General features: G+C 43.8%; 1 protein-coding gene across 4 annotated transcripts in view; it reads right to left on the reverse strand.

The window, feature by feature from the left end:
- ATF7 (activating transcription factor 7) overlaps positions 1-16,575 on the reverse strand; it is a 119,734-nt gene that overhangs the window by 18,781 nt on the left and 84,378 nt on the right. For all 4 annotated transcript variants that reach the window (XM_044443357.1, XM_044443356.1, XM_044443353.1 and 1 more), the window contains 6 exons: positions 15,568-15,686; positions 9,136-9,270; positions 6,770-6,927; positions 4,515-4,614; positions 2,427-2,540; positions 663-815 (listed from right to left, as the gene is read on the reverse strand). In XM_044443357.1, the coding sequence (XP_044299292.1) occupies positions 663-815; positions 2,427-2,540; positions 4,515-4,614; positions 6,770-6,927; positions 9,136-9,270; positions 15,568-15,686 (779 nt within the window). The remainder of the gene's footprint in view (positions 1-662; positions 816-2,426; positions 2,541-4,514; positions 4,615-6,769; positions 6,928-9,135; positions 9,271-15,567; positions 15,687-16,575) is intronic.

The following is a 16,575-nucleotide window of genomic DNA, read 5'->3' on the forward strand; positions in this document are numbered from 1 at the left end:
GATATACCACAGGAAACAACGCCTTTTGTCTTCCCACCTTTCTGCTCTTTTAACATATAAACGTGTTTTATCTAGGCCCTATCTAAAAGTCACCCCCAGAGTATCACTTTTATTCCTCCACAATCAGAGGAACTGGTGAATTGCTCTTTTTATATGAAGGTTCCTATTCTCGAAACACAACAGCAGACTTTAGGTTTGTTCACACATAAGCATGGCAAAGTATGGGTTAATTAACCAATGATTTACTACTGTGTATTCCAAGCATGTGCTATTGGACCCTGAGTGGGCTGACTGTGGGTTGCTACATGACCCAGACACTATAGGTTAAGTGTGGGTAGCAGCCCCTGAAGAACCTGATTGGGGGATGAACATTCAAAATGGCTGAGGGAAGTGCCTAGCATGCACCCATGATCTGCAACCATTACATGTGAACTGGGTCACTGGATCTCATACTAGATGTCATACAGTGCTCCAGGGATACAACTGTGGCTAAGTAAATTTGCAAAAATCTAGCCCAGCCTTCCCCAACCCGGAGCCCATAGATGTACTGGTTTACAACTCCAGCATCCCCCAGCCAGCCTGGCCTGGATCATACCCCTCCCTTCCTAGAACACTTTGACTTCCCCCGATCCCTCCTTTAATCATTCTGGCTTCAAGCAGACCTGTGGTTGGGCTGGAGAAGGTGCATCAGGGTGCTGGATGAGTATCTGACCCTGTTCAGGATGAGATGTCACCATTGTGCTTGCTGACCCCACCACCATGCCACTGCCGTTTAGTGAGGAAGTCACTCCTTGGGTCAGGCTGGCTTTTAGTCTCTGTAAGGGGGAAAAACAAAGACAAAATTGGCAGAGGCCCCATGGTTGCCTCCTAGTTTGCATAGCTTTCTGTTTGGCATAAAAAGGCAGATTTTTGAGTAAGGGGGCTGGCAAAACCAGTTAGGACATGGGGTTGTATCCAGGTGTGATTGCCTTAGGCAGCATGTGTGTCTGTTCACTTAAATGAGCATACCCTATTTTTCACTGATCCCTGTTACCCACTTCTATATCCTTTTGCAAAAATCAATTCTGGGGGTTGGGGGATCCTCTGGAACAGAATGGGATATTTATTTATTTTCCGATTTATATCCTGCCTTTTTCCTACAAAGGGCTCAAGGCAGCTTACATCTCCTCCTCCATCTTATCCCCACAACAACAACCCTGTGAGGTAGGTTGGGCTGAGAGTCTGTGACTGGCCCAAAGTCACCCAGTTGGCTCCATGGCTGAGCGGGGACTAGAACCCAGATCGTCTGAGTCCCAGTCCTATGTTCTTAACCACTACACCACACTGGCTCTCTTGGCACAGAAAGTTTCAGTAACTGGGCAAAATCAGAGAAAATTAGGTATGCCAACTTAAGTAAATGGAAGAACTTTCACTTTAGTGAAAGAGAGTGATTACAAGCCTGCCAAGAGTTTGTTTCTAAGGTGCAATAAATATTGCATTGCCCTAGTCAGTGCTCAACCAGGAAATTGTTTCCTTCCTTCAAGCAAATTAAGCCCTACCCTTATGTTTGAATTGACATCTGTACATTTCTCTGGCTGTGGATTTTTTTTGATAGAAGTTGAGACTCCAAAGAAATGAAAGTAGTCTTTTGCCAAATACTTTCCCTTGGCAGCCTGTGGCAGGCCACTCTGTTAACTGAGAGACATTTCGAGAGCAGTCTGTAATAGATGGCATGGGCAGAGGACTTGTGTTGTGGGTGTGCGGGGGGCGGGGGATTAGCTGTGCAGTAGAGAAAAATCCTCTGGAATACCGCAAGCACATATGATCTTAACCAACATTTGTATCTAGACCTAGAAGTCTAGATACACGTGGAGGAGAGATGAAACCCTGCCTCTTCTGAAAAATTTATAACAACTGAAATAATTGAGTAAATGAAGTTTCATTGAAAGTTTGAAAAATAGTTTATGGAACATAATGTAAATCCTTGTGATAGTAAATAACATTAAACTGGCCTTCTGTTTGAAATTCAAAAGTTTAGCATAGCGTACACATAGACACACCGTTTTAGTTGTTCAGATCTTTTGATAAATTAGCACAAACTTTCATTTATATATCACCCAACAGCCGAGGCTTCAACTTTTAATTTGAAGCCTGTAATAAGAATTTGAAACTTCTTTAATAAGAAAATTCAAGACAACTCAAAGCAAATGAGTTGTAGGCTGGAGCATCTTGTAATGACTGGCCACAGCAGGAAACATCTTTAAATTTTTGATGAAATTTGCCTGCCTCCTGAAAGCAGCTGAAAATCCATGCCCCCTTTTCATGGAGGAGGAACTGTACTTTGTGAAAATCTGGGGGGGGGGGGTTGGTGGATATTACCCCCTTCTCTCAAATCATATTCATCAGGCATGGGCCACTGATATGAATTGTTATGAGATGCAACTCACCATTTTTGCTTCTGAGTGTGCTGGAAGTCCTGATGGTGAAATGGAACCACTGCTGATAATTGGAGGACCAGGAATACCGGGAATGTTTGGCACCATAGACATGGGCCTTGCCAGCTACAGATTGAAAGGAGAATGGAAAGCACCTTTTGTAGATTAACTGGTTTTGAGGATCAGAAGAAATAAATGTATTAGAAACCTATCCCCAGAAAGAAAATGAACAGCTTTTGCAGTTGCTTCACGGAGTAGAGCAGTACTGATATAAATTGTGAAGAGGAAGAAACTGGTGGCAAAAAAGAAAACCCAAATGCCACCTTTCTTTCCTCTGAGCCATTCTACACCTCACACGAAAGCTCATCTCCAGAGCAAGTCACAGTCAACTCCGTGTGGCACCCATGTGGTATCTTGGTGAGAGTGCTGGACTGGGAAGTCAGGGTTCTAGTCCCTGCTTGTCCAGGAAGCTCACTTTTGGGCAGCCCTTGACTCTCCATCTATCCTATCTTAGGGGGTCGCTGTGAGGCTAAAGTGGAGAAGAAAGACCATGTAAGCCATCTTGGGTTCTCAGGAAAAGGAAAAAAATAAACCTGACTTCTTTACAAATGTACCTATACAACTGCTGAATTTCCTTGTTAGATTTTTAGGTGTACATGTCTAGTGCCATAAGTGTACACTAATATCTCCAATGTATGTTGTAGTCCACACAAGGGTCTTATTGTGAATTCGGCAGTTGCTGGCAATGAGCAAAAATTTAGGGACAGAAACTCTTTGGCCAATAAGCTGATAATAAGTGCTGCAACTGGAGCAAAAGGGTGGTATAATGGCTAGAGTGAAGGGACTGGACAGGGGGATGCAGGTTCACAACCCCTCTCAGTCATATAGCTTACTGGCTGGCCTTGGGCTCATCCATTCTCTCTCACCCTAACCCACCTCACAGAGTCATTGGGATAAAATAAAGTAGGGAGACCATGTATGCAGCCTTAGAGCACTTTATTGGACTGGCAGGATTTTAACATGCAATTAATTATTATTAATTATTATAAGGTGACAAGCTCCTGAGCATATGCATGGGATCTGTTTTCCTTCCTGTGAGATATTCTTTTTGCATTTTTATGATAGATACAATTAATTTCCAGAGCAACTAAGGACTGAAAATGATGGATGGCCACCCAGAATTCATGAAGTGTTTTAGACATCTGGGAGAAAAGGCAGTAGGTGTGCAAACAACACAGTCAGGCACACCAGGAGATGCATTTGTTATGTAAATATCCTGCCTTACCTCCAAGGAGCCCAAAGTGGTACACACAATACTTCTTTCCACTTTATCTTCACAATAGTTCTCTTTGTGAGTTAGGCTAACCTGAGAATTAATAATAGGCCTCAAATCACCCTATGAGTTTCAAAGCAGAGTGAGGATTAGAATCCAGGACTCCCCAGTCCTAGCCCAACAAGCTAACCACAGCAGAATATTGGCTCTCTGGATTGCATGGGGTTTTCCCACACTAACTCCAATATCCAATACATAGCAGAAACTTTTTGAACCCTTAAATCACATGCAAAGCACATTCACAAAAGAAACTGGCACAGGATTTGCACAGGCTTTAGAAACGGCAGGAGAAGCAATGCAAACTGCACCAGAAGGTACCCACATTTGTCAATCACATATCCCGAGAAAATTCATATACAGAAATAAAAGCTAAATAACCATTTCATGCCCTGAAGAAGCCAGGGAGGGAGGTTTTTCTGGCTTGGAAAGGCCAACATGTTCTCGGCAAGCTTGAATGATTTCAGCATAGAGCTAGCTAATCAGTGGGCCCGTGGTTCCCAGCCCGGGAACCAACAGTGTCAGCCATCTGCTCAGATGAGGATTCAGCTCTGAGCCTTATTGCCCAGCAATGTGGTTGGCAAGCGTGGCTACCTTGCAGGCAGTGGCTGCCTCCACCCCCGTATCTTCCCCTGCAGGCCAAGCTTATCTCACACAGAGGGGTAGAGGGAGATGTCAATTTTGCAAATTAAAGTGCCTGCATATGCTCTGCAAAGGGAAAAGCTGTCCCTTTCTTTATCAAAAGTGACTGTGCTGGAAGCTTCCATTACCGATATGACAGAAGGCATCTGAACGGGAGGGCCAGGAAGGACAGGCATGGTCTGTCCATTCACAAGATGCATGACAAGTGGTACAGAGCTGTTTGGAGACCTGGAAGAAAACAACAAATACACACCTCTCAAAACATACCACAATCTAGTTTGCACATATTGCCACATCTTCAACGCAAGGGATTCTCTTTAACACAGAAAGCAGCTCCTCCCCTCCACCCTGCAATTTCTAAGCTCTCTGGAGAACAAACTTTGCAATGCAGCCATTAGAGACGCATTAAGTTTCCTAACCTAACTTTTTAACTGCTAGCTAACTGGCCTCCTTGCCAGATTACACAAGGGCAGTAAAAGCACAGATGCTCTCAGCTTGCATTTATCTGCTCAAGTTTAAATAGGATTTGCAAGAATATTTTATTTTCCTGCCATCTCACATGAGAGAACAGATACTTTAGAACTGGCATCAAACTTCTGATCCTGTAATGGATTAGAGAGTGTAGAGAGAGGGCATCTAGGAGAGGTTTTTTTCCCACAATCCAGTCAGGTGCAGAAGTGTTATCTACACTGTACGTGCCACTACAAGAACAAATGGTCCAGGGTCCACACAGATTTGGTGGCAGCATTTTCAGCAACAGCTAATTGGCCTTCACAGAAAAAAAGTTTCGCCAAGCCAAGGGAAAAGAAAAGCAAAGCAAAGAACACATGGACCCTCAGGAGGTTTTTATACACTTCCACAGGCTCCTGCAGTTGGCTCCCAGGAGCTGCTTCAAACTTGCCATCCTGTGAAGCGGACCACAGCCAAATAGTAAGGAAATCAAGCTGCAGGGAGGAAAGCCCTCTAGAAGAGGGGTGGGAAACTCTGGAGGGTTCAGGGGCCAATTTTTGCCACTGGGATCTTACCAGGCGAATGCCCCTGCCATATAGCTATGTTGTTGCCATGATGAATTCTGGGAGCATGGTGATAAAAATGTAACAAGCCCAGTTTAAAACAAGGTGTGCCATCAGCATTTGCCTTGCTTTAAAGACAAATTGTGCTCTCAGAAGACCATGATTTGCCATTAACAGAAGGTGTTAGCTCACCATGTGCCTTGTTTTAAAAGGGAAATGAGTCATTTTGGCAGTGTAGAGGCAGTACAGAGTTAGTGGGACCATGAAACAGATGGGGGCACATGTGGCTCATAAGACACTCGTCCCTTCTCTGGAGGAACATGAACTCCTACCTGAAGCAGACAGCTTTTGGGAAGAGCCCATTTTTCAGAGAAAGACTCTGTCTCAGGGCCAAACCAGACATTACATGACAGAGACCAGTAACAGTCCTTGGACGGAGATATGCATGCACACATTCATGCAGAGTGCAATCATAGAACAGACAACAGTGGGATGCTTAACCTCTTTTTCCTATCTGTTTTTCTGTAAGGTGGGATGGTCCAGCAGGAAAAATAGCCAGAGGAGGAGAAGTGAAGTAATACTTCTGCGACATTCTGTGGCTCAAAAGAGCAGCCACACATGGCTGCATTTCATTTTTAAAAAAATCCATCAGGAGAATGCTATGTGCATCTGCTCTAATGCCCAGGATGGCCCTCAGTCCCTGGAGGAGAAGGGGGAGAGGTGTACTTTCCCTTCAGGACAGGACAGAGCTGACCCTTGAGTCCAGAATCTAATCAGGAGGTAACTTCAGTTCTGGAAGCCTGAGCACACCAAAAATTCAGAGAAACAAAAATAAGCTTTTTTAAAGTGAGAAGAAAAGCATTTTTAAAGACTGCAAGAAACTAGAGGTCTCTAGAAGAGACTAGAACTTTCCAATGTTCATGCAAAGGCTGAAGCAGTGATGACACAGATTCTTTGACTGGGGAATCCCAGGAAATGGAGAGTGTTACACATGGGACACAGAACAAGTCTGCCACATCTCCCTGTCCCTTCTTCACCTTGGGGTGGAGTTCTGCTCCATTATTTCATTCAGGCTTTCCCTTCCTGGGTTCCTCCGAATGTGTTGGACTGCAACTGGTATCACCTTGGCCTCATGATCATGGTGTCCAAGACATCCGCAGGGCATAGGTGTCTGAAGAGGCTACCTTAATATAATGATCAATCCAGCCCTCAAGACCTCTAGTATCCTACTTCTTCCTCATGGCTGCTCCTGCATGGTCTTATATTCAGCTGCCGTGCTTTGCACAATGCAAAATGATGTCACCTTCAGGAAGAACAGTGAGGCAGGTGCCCAACTCTATGTTTCTGAGAGCCCCCTTCTCCTTACTTACCCAAGCTGTCTGTTGGAAGGTGGTGCTTGGGTGATGACGGAGGTTGGAGATGGAAGAGTGGGATGCAGCGGATCATATCCCAAGTGTAGTGGCAGGGACCCCGGACGTACAATCGTAGGAGTAGGCGTAGAAATTATTACAGGTTTTGAGGCACTCTCCTAAAGAACAGGCACACACTCAATGCCAGGCATTTCATTTTGTACAAATGCTGGTTTGTCCCTCTTATCAACCCTCACAACCTTCCAGACAACCTTCTATTGGAGAACTCAAACACAGAAACAGGACAACAGTGTGCTTCAAGGGTATGTACAGGAATCAGAAGTTCTAAATCCTGTATAAAGCACAGGATTCTTTTGTCCATCTCTTAACATCAGAATGGGCTGAAGGTTGCAGTAAAAAAATCCCTGTTGACATACATTAGCATATTGCCAGAATGTGAGTTTGATTCAAAAGTAAACAGGCAGAATCGCTCAAGCCTATCTTTCTTTCAAAGCACTTTCCTACTCCATGAGTGGGTTCAGAGGCATCTGGGTCCCCATGCAATTGCATGCATGAGCATCTGGGATTTTTGGCAGGCTGGCTACCCAGCTGGGATGTCTCCAACATCCCTACCTCTTCAGAAGGTGTCTGGCCCTAACAAGGAGAAAGAGAAGTCAGAGAAACCAGAAATGGATTCAAACAAGATTGGTTTCTCTGAGTGCAATCTGTGGATTCCACAGCAGAGCAGTTTTTTCTAAGTCCAACAGATTTTCACTTTTTCAGGGGTTTTGCACTAGTGCTAACATGCACTTGCACTAATCTGCGTTTGTTAATGAGCACTGACATGTGGAATAGCTCAAGTGTGCATTAACATTAATGTGAATTAGCAGAACAATATTCTGGCAAAAAATATTGGATTCCATCAATGAGGAGATGATGAATGAACAACGCCTAACAATTCTTAGAACATTGATGGAATGGATTTAATAAAAATCCTCATCTCTGCATGGTGATGCCAATCCTTTACAGTTGACACTTCCATATAATCACAGCAGTGGCCCTGTGGGCAACTTGTGTGCATGTGCCCAATCAACCTCTTCTCCCAAACCTACTGGATACTAAGAAAAAAACCCAAAACACATTCCTGCCCTGTCCTCTCTAAGAGGGTAGTGTTTGTGTGTGGGTGTGTAAGCAGGGAGAAAGCCAATCGAACATAAGAGCCCTTCTGGATCAACAAAGGCTCTTCTAGTCCACCATTCTGTTCACAGAGTGTCCAGCTTGCTGCCCCAAGGGGAAACCCACAAACAGGACCTGAAGACAACTGCTCCCTCTCCCACCCATGGTACCCAGCAATTGATGTATACAGGCATGCTGCCTCTGAAACTGGAGGCAGCATATAGCCATCAGGACTAGTAGCTGTTGATGGCCCTCTCTTCCATGAATTTGCCCAACTGTCTTCTAAAGCTCTCCAAATTGGTGGTCATCACTACATTTTGGGGTGAATTCTGTAGTTTCACTGTGTTGTCTGTGAAAAAGTACTTTTAGCTGTCCAGAATCTCTCATCACTCAGCTTCATGGGAAGACCTTATAAGGTCCTAGTATTAGAGAGAGAAAATTATCTCCCTTCCCACTTTTCCCACACCATACAGAATTTTGTAAACCTCTATCAGGTCTCCCTCTACTTACTTTTTTATCTAAGTTAAATAATCCTAAATGCTGTGACCTTTCTTCATAGGGGAGTTGCTTGGGCCCCCTGATCATTTTTACCGCCCTTTTCTGCTCTTTTCCCAGAACTCTGTATCATATTCTAGCTGTGATCACACCACAGAACTGTAAAAAGGCAGTATCATATTGGCAATTTAATTTCAATTTATTTCCTAATTATGCCTGACGTGGAGTTGAGTTGTTCACAACAACCTCAGTGTCTTTTTCTTTGTCCATCACTGCTAGCTCACATCCCACCACCTTTTATTTGAAGTTCAATTTATTTGACTCAATGTGCATCATCGCATGCTTGTTTATACTGAACTGCATTTGCCATTTTGATACCCTTTCATCCAGTATGGAGAGATCCTTTAGGAGTTCCTCACAATCCGTTTGTTTTAATCACTCTAAATAACGTGTTTTCAGCAAATTTTGCCACTTCAGCCCTTACTCCTAATAAATGGAAAAGCTTTAGTTCCAATATGGATGCCTGGGGGACAGAGACCCCATTATTTCCCTCCACTGGGAGAAACTGCCATTTATTCCTGCTCTCTTGTTCTTTAACTAGATCCCAGTCCGTAAGAGGACCTCTCCTTAACTTCCATAACTGCTCAGGAGTTTTCAGTGTCAGACTTTGTTAAAAGTATTAGAAGCAGAGAAAAAGAGGACTCAGGAAAACTCACCTTCTCATTGGCCAGTGGTGACCGTGGACTTGCTACTGGACTGTCCGGAGGGGAAGAGTCCACTTCAACTGGTTCTTCCTCTTTTATTTTGATGTCTGGGGTTGAGGGGAGAGACATATCCAGAGGTCCAGAACACTATGGAAAAACACAAATACTCACTTTAGTGTTTTGCCACGAGATCACTTAAATATGCCCCCCCCTCATCCCACCCACACACACACACGCAGGTTTGCAGGTTGCTGTACTCCACCCTACCACAGAGCCTAAAAGAAAATTACAAGTGGTCTGTCATCCCCCTGCAATACTTGCTGTTTAAACTGGTCTCCTCCTCCTGCACAAATCCATCTTGGTGTGGATATGGCTCTACCTAGCAAGGGGGACACCATAGCTCAGAGGCAGAGCGGAAGCTTTGCAGGTAGAAGATTCTAGATTCAATTTCTGACATCTCCAGGTAGGGCAGGAAAACCTGTACTGGAACCCTGGAGAGCTACTGCGAATCAGCGTCAGCAATACCAGACTAAATGGACAAAGGGTCTTGAGTGTAAGGTAGCTTTTTGTGTTTTCCTTTGTTCGTATTTCCCAGCCTCAAAAGGGTCACTACCAGCTATTTCAGGTTGGAAGAACAAGCATATAAAACAGTGCTATTAGGGCTCCCCTCAGGGCAGTCTCTGGACAGGGACAGAATATTGGGTATGTGTACAAGCAGTCTGCCCCTCCGCCAAGTCTACTGCTACTCACCCCAGTTGAGCATTAGGCTACCTCGCTGTTTTAGCAGCAAATGCCAAAAATGCTTATTAACACAGGAACGTTTGAGATTTTGCAAGTAATACTGAACTGAGCAATTCTTTTTCTGTTCTGTTTTTTAAAGCTTTGCCAATATAAAGAGAAAGCTGAAATGCCTGCAGGTCACAAAAGGCACTTTCATTCATAGAAGCTCTGTAATCCACTATATAAGTCATTTTTGAATTATTGCCTGATCTATCAAAAGCCAACAAGAGAGCCATACGAGTTATTACAAATCTATGACCAGCTCATTGTAATAAAACCTAACCATATGCCTGAACCTGGCAGTGTGCCACCACACCTATTTTCATTTTAGCAGTGCTTCATGGCCTTTTCCAATTTGGTGAGCGGCAGCTTTTGCCTCCATAGAGCAATGAGTCTGAGCAGCAGCAAAAGAAATGTGGCAGAATGAGGGACACGGAGAGGGCACAGCAAAGCAGGAAAGACAAGGAGCACATCAAAGTGTCCTGAAGCGATCAGAAGTAACACCATGCCTGCTCCACAGATGGGGTTCACCAAAATGATAAAGACAAAGCCTAATGAGCTGCTGAGAAGGAAAGGGCAAAAGCCAGCATGAGCGACCCATCCTGAATTGCATTCAAGGCGGGAAATTGCTGCGAGTGGCTTCTTAGAGAAACCGTGGTGGCAACAGTTAACTAGGTCATACATCTTTTCTTGTGTCTTACTCCTCTGCTTAGTGAGGGCATGCCTGCTAATGGTCTCCACCACTTGTTAACGTCTTCTGTGCTGTGCACGAGTCAATGGCTTCTTTACATAACCCCTTGAACCTGCTTCCACCAGCCCTTTCTTAGCCACTGCAGTGCTATCTATGTCCAGTGTGCTTTGTTTTCTGCTGGCCCTCTTTGTCCCATTGTTGCTACTCCTTCATCCTTCGCCTCTTTAACAGAGGCACACTACTGTCTACCTAGCTGCATAGTGGCTCTTCAGGTCTTAGGCAGGGCTTTTCCCTGTTGCCTGCTATCGGATGCTTCTGATTTTTGTTTTTGACCAATAGGTGGCAGGCACTGAAATGGGGTCCTTCTGCATGCAAAACATGTCTTCTGCCACTGCATTTTTCAGGTTGCTTTGTTAATACTGCAATTCTAATTGAATTATGTGGAATGAAAACCACCACTGATTTTAGACAGAGATGTTTCCAAATGAGAGTCCTAAGGATTATGATTTGAAAGGCACTTCCAATTCTGTAATTAACACTGATCTTATATTTGTATAAGACTTCTTTCTTTCTTGCTGTTTCATACCCACAGTCCTGAGAACAAAACCATGAAAGCCACAAACATTTTAAGACTAAAACTCTGAAGCAGATTACAGATTGGGACCAACAACTGGAGAACCCTGGACCAAATTTGCCCCTCTGAGAGCTGTTCCTTCATTTCCCCTTTTCTATACACACCCACAAGCCAACTTTGAAAGGAACAGAAAGAGGGGCATCAGTAAAGACTGAATTTGAAAGAAGGTCCTTTTAAGACAGGGACAGGCAATCTTTCTGAGCTGCAGGCATATTTGGCAGTTTGAAAAACTATCCTGGGCATCACCACAAAATGGGTGCATTGAGAAGTGTGGTAGAGGGCAGGCAGCCTGCCCAAAAGACTGGGTACAAAGCAGAGTGGGGGTCTGAACCGCAACACTCTAAACTATGTTTATGAGTCACCAGTTTTCAACACCAGCAGAAACACCACCTATTTTGCAGCAACCCCAGTGGCGAAAATGTTAATTTAAGGGCAGGGGGAAAGGGGTGGAGCAGCTGGTGGGTATCAAGAAAGGTATCCAGAGGCACACTGCTGTCTGGGGGCACCATATTGTCTTCTCCTGTTTTAAGAGATGTAACTCTGAGAACTGGCCCATCACCTTCCCTAGAGAATGATCAGGATGCCGATCAGAGCCTTCTACTGCCTGGGCATGGACACATCCTTTCTGGCATTCTGCACAGCACCTATCAGGCAAAACCAAGTTCTCAGAAAGAGCAGAAGCGATTAAAGGAAGCATAAGCCAAGGTGAAAGGAGTGACTTCAGGAGAAAACCATGCCTCCTGTGGAGATGGGAAGTGGGCTCTCCATTACATCTTCAGGAAAGCCACAGCAGCCATCAGAACCCCGAGAGCTCCCTGTGAGGAGCAGAATGCCCTGGAAGGAGTGCTGGAAACAGCTGTGCTCCTATGTCTTTCCTCAGGTGAGCTGCCTTGCATCGTTGTTGCAAGGACAAAATTCATGTGGATAACAGTTCATGTCAGCCTTCCCCGGCCTGGTGCCCTCCAGATATTCTGGACCACAATGCCCAGCATTCCTAACTACTGGTCATGCTGGCTTAGACTGATGGGAGCTGAATTCAAAAACAGCTGGAAGGTCCCAGGTTGGGGAAGAATGATGTATGTCACCCTGAACCCCTGGAAGGAAGGGTGAGATAAGTGTATACAGAAAGAGAAACAGATGCCTGGAGCCAAAAGGTGTGCTTCCATATATTATACCTGCCCTCTCCCTATTGTGTCTGAAGGCTGAACGGCTAAGGGACTGGCCATCCGAGTATGTGGAGGAGACTTCTGCAATTTGGTGCCCTTCACATGTGTTAAGACTAAAACTCCCATCAACCCCCTAGCCAGCATTATTGGCTGACAAATACTGGGATTTGTAGTCCTACACATATGGAGAGTAACAAGTTGGGCAAGGCTGGTGTGCACTGTGCATGATTGGTGTTTCTGAGAAAGCCAGTCCTTCCCACACAGCAGCATGTCTGGAAATACCCTGTCTCTCTTTCTCTGCACTTAATTACCATAAACTCTGTGGTTGAAGCTATCCAGGACAATCCCCCCACCCCACCCCACAAACTAAAACTAGCACCAGCAACTGGACTCGACTCAGCCAAATGTTCAAAACATCTCATGAATGTGCCCAGCACTGTCTGCCAAGTTTTCTGAATAGCAAACCAGCTGGATCCAACAATCCAGGCAATTCTAGCAGGGGTAATTCATTCAGCCTGCCTTAAACCAGCCAAGCTTTGAACGGCTGCACTCTCCTGTTGGAGGTCAGAAATATTAGGGCCGAGTCATATTTTACAAGAAATAAATTTTCAGCGATCTAATAATCATAGTGGTAGCTATTAAAACAGTACAACAACAGGATTATGGGTGGTCTTATCATATAAAATGTCTGGCTAGACTGTGGGTTGTCAACCATTTATAAAACAAACCCTGAAATAAAACTAAGATTAAGATTCTGGGCTATAATAATAATAATAATAATAATAATAATAATAATAATGTTCCTGAGGAAGCCAGAGCAGACACCATCTCCCTGTGAAAGAACACTGCAGCAAAAGCAGCCTGCACAATCAAGACACGGCTCAGAAATTTATGGCACTACTCTTTTTTATTTCAAAAATTCTAAGTGAGAGGAATAAAAGAACAGGAGGTTATAAATACAAATATTTAAATAAATAAACATCCTTCACTGACACTTTTAAGGTGAACAGTTGAATTGTTCTTGTTCTGCCCAGTTTTTGACCTATTTTTTAACCTGCTAAATAGATTTGATTTTCCTCTGTTTTAATGTTCTGGGATTTTAAAAAACTGCTCATGTTGTACAATTTTAATCTTGCAAGCTTCACTGGGGAGCTTTTCAAGAGCAGAAAGGCAGGATATATATATATATAAATATAACTAAAGTTATATGGTTCTGAATTCCCCATGTCACTATCTCCAGAAAGATATTTATGTGATAGGTTTTCTATAGCTATTTAGTTGAGAAACAAGCTATTTAAATGCAAAGGTCCACCTTTTAACTAAACTGATTTCAGTCAGGAAAAAGCAATTGTACAAAATATGGACTATCAAAGTTTTCACACCCCACCCCCAAGAAAACTTGAATTGTGCATTTTCGGGGGAACCTCCACTCATGATTTCATTCCTTAGATCGTTTCTTTGAAATTGAGTTCAGCTGTGGCTAAGATAGGTTACAAAATCTGTAACAACTAACTAGCCAACTAATTAGGATTTCCCTCCTATTTTGGGTGTCCTCTTTAAGCCCTGTAATGGATATGAGAAAATCCCTTCATGTTATTAAGATAGAAAAGATTCTCCCCTCTCTCAGAACTATATTATTACAGACGCAGTGTAAGGCAATTTAATTTTGACAGAGACTACAAGTCAAAGGTAAGTCTTATCCTCCATTTAACTTTCACCAGGGTCCTAGATCATTATAGCCAAGCATAAGCACAGTAAGTGGTGCTGTCTAGGAAGCAAAGTTTTGTGCTAAACACTAGTGCCGCTGGAAGACAGGGAAGGCATGAAGTAGAACATGTTTACAGACACAGTGGTCCTGCAGGGTCTGGCCTTTTTACAGACATTTCAGGCTCCTTCCTTGAACAGTCAGCTTTCACTAAGCAAAGGTCGGCAGTCAATATCCTACCCAAGTGGCTCAGTAAACTGTACCTGCCTTCCAGTGTTCTGGCCAACAACTTCAGTAAGATGTATAACAAGCATCGGGTCATTCAGCATTTATTTTTTAAAAGGTTAAATAAACTTTAAAATAAACTTTATTAAGACTATTTGGATTTAAGTCTGGGGCTGCTATACATAGGCCTGGAACATGCAGGGAAACAACTGAGGAAAGAAGAGGAAACAATAGGCAAGAGGCAATTCATTCCTGCAGTAGAGCTGAAAGCCACAGTTACTGTAGACTTAATTGCCTAGTTCCCTTTCTTCCATTTGGCGTCTCCTCAAAGTCTTTCCTGGCCTGCTATGGCTTCACTGCCTTCAATCACCTTTAACAAGTTCCATCCTTCCTCCGTTCTGGTTGCTGCCCAGGCTAACTACTGCATTCCAACAGTGGTACCCTTTTCATTTCAAGGAAGACCAGGACATCCCAATGTACTCCACTAGCCATGCATAATCACTGCCACCGGAGAAGAGAGCTAGGCTGCTACTTTCTGCTTCAGGGCTGATTAACAGCTTGTAGGTGTAGCCACTTTCCCCTCCCTGCTTTGGTGGCTGCTGGACCCAGTGCTTCTCCACAAGTCATGCCTCGGCACTTGGAGTAAAGACATCTGCTTCAGCTCAGTGGCTCATGAGATCAGGCAGAATTCCCATGGTCAGTGAAGCACCTAGCAATGATTGGCGCTCATCAGATGTTCTAGTATTGGCTTATGTTTATAAAAAAAAAACAAAAGAAAAAAGAGACAGTTTAAAGAAGTAGTATACCCCACCACTTATTGTCCAAAGTGGTAAGGCAATCTAACTGTTCCTACTCAAGATGCTTGTAACTATTTGATCGTACAACAGTATGCCAAAAATAAATAAATAAAATGGGGGGGCGATTATGGTGTCAGAAACACGTGCATTGTACACAGCCAGTTTCCAAAGTTTAGGAAGCACATAATACCAACCTAGATGAATCCCTGATCTGACCCAACATAAAGGCAGAACTCTACAACTGCTGTGTAGCATCTTCTGACACACTCAGTTCAGACCAGTACTGGAGACAAGATATGGAGCTAAATTAACTGCTGGTCTGGTAAAGCCTGGTAATGCTCAGGCTTGTATCTTACATTTCATAACTTTGGGACAGTACAGAACAGGTAGTCCCCTATAGCTCTCAAGAGCTTAGTGAAGAAAGAACAAAGTGCTTTGCCTCTTGCCTTTTTCTCATCATCTTCCGCTGCTTTCTTGAATTCATGTTCAAAAGAGCTTGCCAACTCATTGAACAGGCCAACTTCCTCACAGTTCTTCAGAAAACGGGTTGGTGTTGGGGTCTGATCTGTTCACAGAGCCAGATAAAAAGAAAATTAGAATCTTCATTTGACAGAATGAGGAGGCAGGTGCATGGATTCACCAAGAATTTCTTAACAATGTTGTGTTTAACTTTTTAATTCTAGAAAACCAATTTCCTCTTTCTCACACACCTCTACAATTCTTGTTTATGTTTGCGCATCTTTACAAAACACAACCTAATTCATTGATAACATGGATAGGACACAGAAATTTGCAATACAGGGTGGGATGACGGAATCCTCCATGTAAGAGGAAGATGGACATCCTTATGGGTATGATGGCTTGAAGAGAACGGATTTCCATGTAGGTGGTTGTGGATCTGGATGCAGGAATAGAAGGGAGGATTTTTAGTAGATCAGAAGTGGTTAGAAACAAAGAGAATGTGGAACAGATTATACCACAAGAAGAGAGGGGGCCCTTACAGCAGAGTCAAAGAAGAGTCAAAGACACCTTGCTGCCCTAAATAGCATTGCCACCTGACCTGAAAGTTATCTCCAGGATTTAAGATGTCATGGGGAATAGCACTCGGACAACGAAGACTACATCAAGAGCCCTAAAAGTGTGATTCTTCTAATGCTGGGGTAGGCAAACATTTGGGTGCATGGCAACTTGGGAAACTGTGCTGGGCAGCACCACAAAGTGTGTGTGCTGTAGATGAAAGCGTTAGCTTGCATCCGCTGGTACTCACATGGACCAGACTGCCTATCCCTTGCTCTAAACTGACTGCTTGGATTCCTTCAGCAGTTGGGATGATCCTAACTGCCATACTATTCATGTCTCCACCAGTCTTTAGTTTTTCAACCCATTTTACAAAAGAAATCTTGTCCAGGTCACCTCAGCTTCATACTAAACGATCTGGATGACCTCAGGACTCT

Source organism: Varanus komodoensis, unplaced genomic scaffold (assembly GCF_004798865.1).
Source record: "Varanus komodoensis strain SLA01 unplaced genomic scaffold, ASM479886v1 scaffold41, whole genome shotgun sequence".
Lineage (NCBI taxonomy): Eukaryota > Metazoa > Chordata > Lepidosauria > Squamata > Varanidae > Varanus > Varanus komodoensis.